This window comes from Triticum dicoccoides, chromosome 1A, assembly GCF_002162155.2.
Source record: "Triticum dicoccoides isolate Atlit2015 ecotype Zavitan chromosome 1A, WEW_v2.0, whole genome shotgun sequence".
NCBI lineage: Eukaryota > Viridiplantae > Streptophyta > Magnoliopsida > Poales > Poaceae > Triticum > Triticum dicoccoides.
The window spans coordinates 547335557-547339811 of NC_041380.1; the positions used below are offsets into that span (position 1 = coordinate 547335557).

The 4255-nt window shown below is 54.4% G+C and overlaps 1 protein-coding gene across 1 annotated transcript in view; it reads left to right on the forward strand.

Moving 5' to 3' along the window:
* The window catches only part of LOC119355002, a 9705-nt gene extending 6299 nt beyond the window's left edge, over nt 1–3406 (forward strand). Inside the window, exon 3 of the mRNA XM_037621771.1 lies at nt 3382–3406. Within this exon, the coding sequence (XP_037477668.1) occupies nt 3382–3406 (25 nt within the window). The remainder of the gene's footprint in view (nt 1–3381) is intronic.
* Nucleotides 3407–4255: the final 849 nt, after the last annotated feature.

The following is a 4255-nucleotide window of genomic DNA, read 5'->3' on the forward strand; positions in this document are numbered from 1 at the left end:
GTCGCCGGACTGGTACCTCGACAGTGGCGCTTCCTCCCACATCACCGGCAATCCAGGTACCCTCACCTCGTCTAGTTCTTCTTTAAAGCATGTGCCACCTAGCATTCTTGTCGGCAATGGCCAAGACATACCTGTCACAGCCACTGGCTCTATCACCCTTCCCCCTCATGATTTCCGCCTCACCAATGTTCTCGTTTCTCCACACGTAGTAACTAGCCTCATTTTTGTGCGCAAGTTCACTAAAGGATAATTCTTGTTCCCTTGAGTTTTACCCATGTGGCTTTCTTGTGAAGGATCTTCGAACGCGGCGGGTCCTCATGATCTCCATTAGCAATGGCGACCTCTACCCCTTTGTTGGCCATAAAGCGTCCTCGGCGTCCGCACTTCTTGCCACTGTCTCGCCTGACTTGTGGCATCGTCGGCTCGGACACCCCGGCGGTCATACACTCTCCACATTAGCTAGAACTGTTCTTCCCGATTGTAATAAAGAGGCTCATACACCTTGTACTGCTTGTCAACTAGGCCGTCAGCCTCGTCTCCCCTTTCCCTCTTCTTTTAGTAAATCGTATGCACCATTCGATCTCATCCATTGTGATTTGTGGACCTCATCGGTTGTAAGCTTCTCTGGTTATCAGTATTATCTTGTTGTGTTGGATGACTTTACTCATTACTCCTGGTCCTTCCCTCTCCGTCACAAGTCCGACATGTCTACTACTCTCCAACGCTTCTTTTCCTTTATCCGCACCCAATACAACGTAGTCATTAAGGCCATGCAATGCGACAACGGTGGTGATTTCATCAACACCTCCCTCCGTTCGTTATTCTCCTCCAACGGCGTCGCCTACCGATTCTCCTGCCCACACACGTCGCCCCAAAATGGCAAGGCTGAACGCCTCATCCGCACCACAAATGACATCGTTCGTACCCTTATTTTCCAAGCCAATCTCACCCCTCCCTTTTGGGTAGAAGCTCTTCACACCGCCACATACTTGCTAAACCAATGCCTCTCTCGTGTTATTGCCAACGTCACCCCGTACTATCTCCTTCATGGCTCCCATCCCATGTACGACCATCTCCGAGTATTTGGTTGCTTGTGCTTCCCTCACACATCCTCCACCATGGCCCACAAGCTCTATCCTCGCTCTGTCCGCTGCGTCTTCCTAGGGTATCCCCTCGAGCGCAAGGATTATCGGTGTTTTGATCTAGAGTCGCGCCGCGTCATCGTCTCTCGCCATGTCATTTTTGACGAAACGTGCTTTCCATAGACACAGCCACACCCCCGAACGACCATAGACGATCCCGCCCACCGTATCTCCCCTACCAAATCTCTGGCCGATCCTGCTTCCTCGGATCCACCGCCCTATCGTCCCGATTCTCCGGGCCCCACCACCCCATGCACGCCCGTGCGCGCTCGTCGCGACGCGCCCCCATCGCCTGGCTCCACCACGTGCCATCCCTCCACCAGCCACTCTTGCGAGTCCACCACTACCACCTCGACCGCGTCCACCCCCACCCAATCCTCGCCCGCCTCTGCCGCACCTGCCAGCCCCACTGCGCCTGCATCCTCCTCGCTCCACGCGCCCTGCCGATCAGATCTATCTGCCACCAGCCCCACCGAATCTTCCTCGGGATCGCCGCTCCCATGCACCCCACCGCACCACGTACCGCCTCATGTTGTCCCTGTTGCACCACCCAATAACGCACACAAAATGTCTACTCGCGCCAAATCCGGCTTTTGCATGCCTCGTCGCCTTTTCCTTGCCGACACGCCATCCACCACCATCTCACCCATTCCACCCACCTACAAATCGGCTCTCAAAGACCCAAATTGGCGCCAAGCAATGCTAGATGAGTACACTGCTTTAATGAATAACTCTACGTGGTCTTTGGTGCCTAAGCCTGCAGGTGTTAATGTGGTCTCGGGGAAGTGGATCTTTCGCCACAAATTCAACATGGACGGCTCCTTGGCACGGTACAAAGCTCGATGGGTGCTTCGAGGCTTCACACAACGGGAAGGCGTCGACTATGACGAGACGTTCAGTCCGGTGGTCAAGCCGGCTACTATCCGTGTGGTGTTGAGCATTGCCACCTCCCACTCTTGGCCCATTCATTAAATGCACGTCAAGAATGCCTTTCTCCATGGTGATCTCAACGAGCTCGTCTACTGCTCCCAACCGACTGGTTTTGTTGACACCGCTCGTCCGGATCATGTTTGTCGCCTCCACAAGTCTCTTTACGGCTTTAAGCAAGCTCCTCGCACATGGTTTCTTCGCTTTCGGGCCTTCCTTCTCTCCCTTGGATTTCACGGCTCCAAGAGTGACACTTCCTTGTTCATTCTTCATCACGGCACCTCCATCGCATATTTGCTTGTGTACGTAGATGATATCATTCTCACATCTAGCTCTCCTCAAACCCTACACCACATTATCTCGGCTCTCAAGTCTGAGTTTTCCATGACCGATATGGGGCCCCTCCACCATTTCCTTGGCATCAACGTCACTCCAACCTCCTCGGGACTCTTTCTAAGCCAGCAACAGTACACCTTGGAGGTTCTTGAGCGTGCCAACATGCTCCATTGTAAGCCCGTCTCTACCCCCATAGACACGAGCTCCAAGTTGTCCCTCTCACATGGACGGCTTCTCTCTAACCCCACATATTACTAAAGTCCTACAAGCGCGCTTCGGTATCTCACCTTGACCCGGTCGGACATATCTTATGCCGTCCAACAGGTGTGCCTTTTCATGCATGAGCCCCGCGACACTCATATGCAGCTTGTCAAGCGCATTCTTCGTTACCTCCAAGGCACCTCCCACTATGGCTTACACTTCTACAAGTCATCTTCCAAGGAACTCATCGCATACACGGATGCGGACTGGGCCGATTGCCCTGACACGAGGAAGTCCACGTCGGGTTTTTGTGTCTTCCTTGGTTCCAATCTCATATCTTGGTCATCCAAATGCCAGTCCACCATCTCTCGTTCTAGTGCGGAGGTCGAGTATCATGGTGTTGCTAATTGCGTTGCCGAGTCCTGCTGGTTACGCCAACTCCTTCACGAACTCAAGTGTCCACCACAGCGTGCCACAATCGTCTACTGTGACAATATCAGCGCCTCCTACCTCGCGTGCAATCCGGTTCAACATCAACGCACCAAACACATCGAGATAGATCTTCACTTTGTGCGTGATCGCGTTGCCTTCGGCGACGTCCGTGTCTTGCATGTCCCTTCGAGCTCACAGTTTGCTGATTTGTTCACAAAAGGCCTGCCATCTCCGGTGTTCCATGAGTTTAGATCCAGCCTCAACGTCCATGCCAATGGAGTTCCGGCTAAGGGGGTTGTTGAGTTGTGTTGTAACGTGCTGTTATGCATGCCCACATATATAGGATCAAGGGCCTGCGTGCCTCATGACTCGGGCAGCGCCCGGTGTATATAAACCATGTATGTAACACTTGATGATCAATAGAGAGAGTGAATTTATCCTCCAACTCGATCGCTCGCAAGTCCGCCGCGCGCCAACTAGTGGAGGAGGATCGAATCGATGGAGATGCTGTCGGACGACGTGGTGGTGGAGATCCTGGTGCGCGTGACGGATGTGGCAGCCCTCTTCCGCTACGCTGCAACGTGCAAACGATGCCACATCCTCGTTGCCGAGCCGTCTTTCCTCTGCCGCCGCTGGCCGGAGAGCGTGAGCCGCCCGTCCTCCCTGCTCGGCTTCTTCGCCATGCAACAGCCCCATGAAGAACCAACAGAAGGGAGCTCTACGGCTACGCCCATGTCGCCCTACACCCCGGTGCCATGGTCCCCCCTCGGACAGGGCTACCGCTTCCCCACTTTTCCTGGTCCTCGCGGCACCCAGGCAGCGCTGCTCACCTCGCATCGTGGCCTTGTTGTTGGGCGCAGGGTCCGACTCGACGAACCCAACAATAAGCACGTGAAGACCATGACCCTGGAATTGTGTGATCCAATCGCCGGTAAAAGCCACCGGCTGCCTGCGTTGAAGAGCAATAGACATTTCCGAATAGAAGGATGTGCCCTTCTAACCCGTGTGGATTGTTGCCCGGCCAAAAGGCGAGAGGCGGCGTCGGTCCACTCGTCCTTTTTCAAAGTGCTAATCATCGCCGCCAATCGAGATGAGCCACGACACAGTCTCCACGTTTTCACTTCGACCGAGTCGGGCTCGAGCTGGAGCGCGCCTAGGGAGTGCTTGGACTCTTTGGAGCACGACACGCATCTGGTGTCTTAGAAGACCAGCGCTGT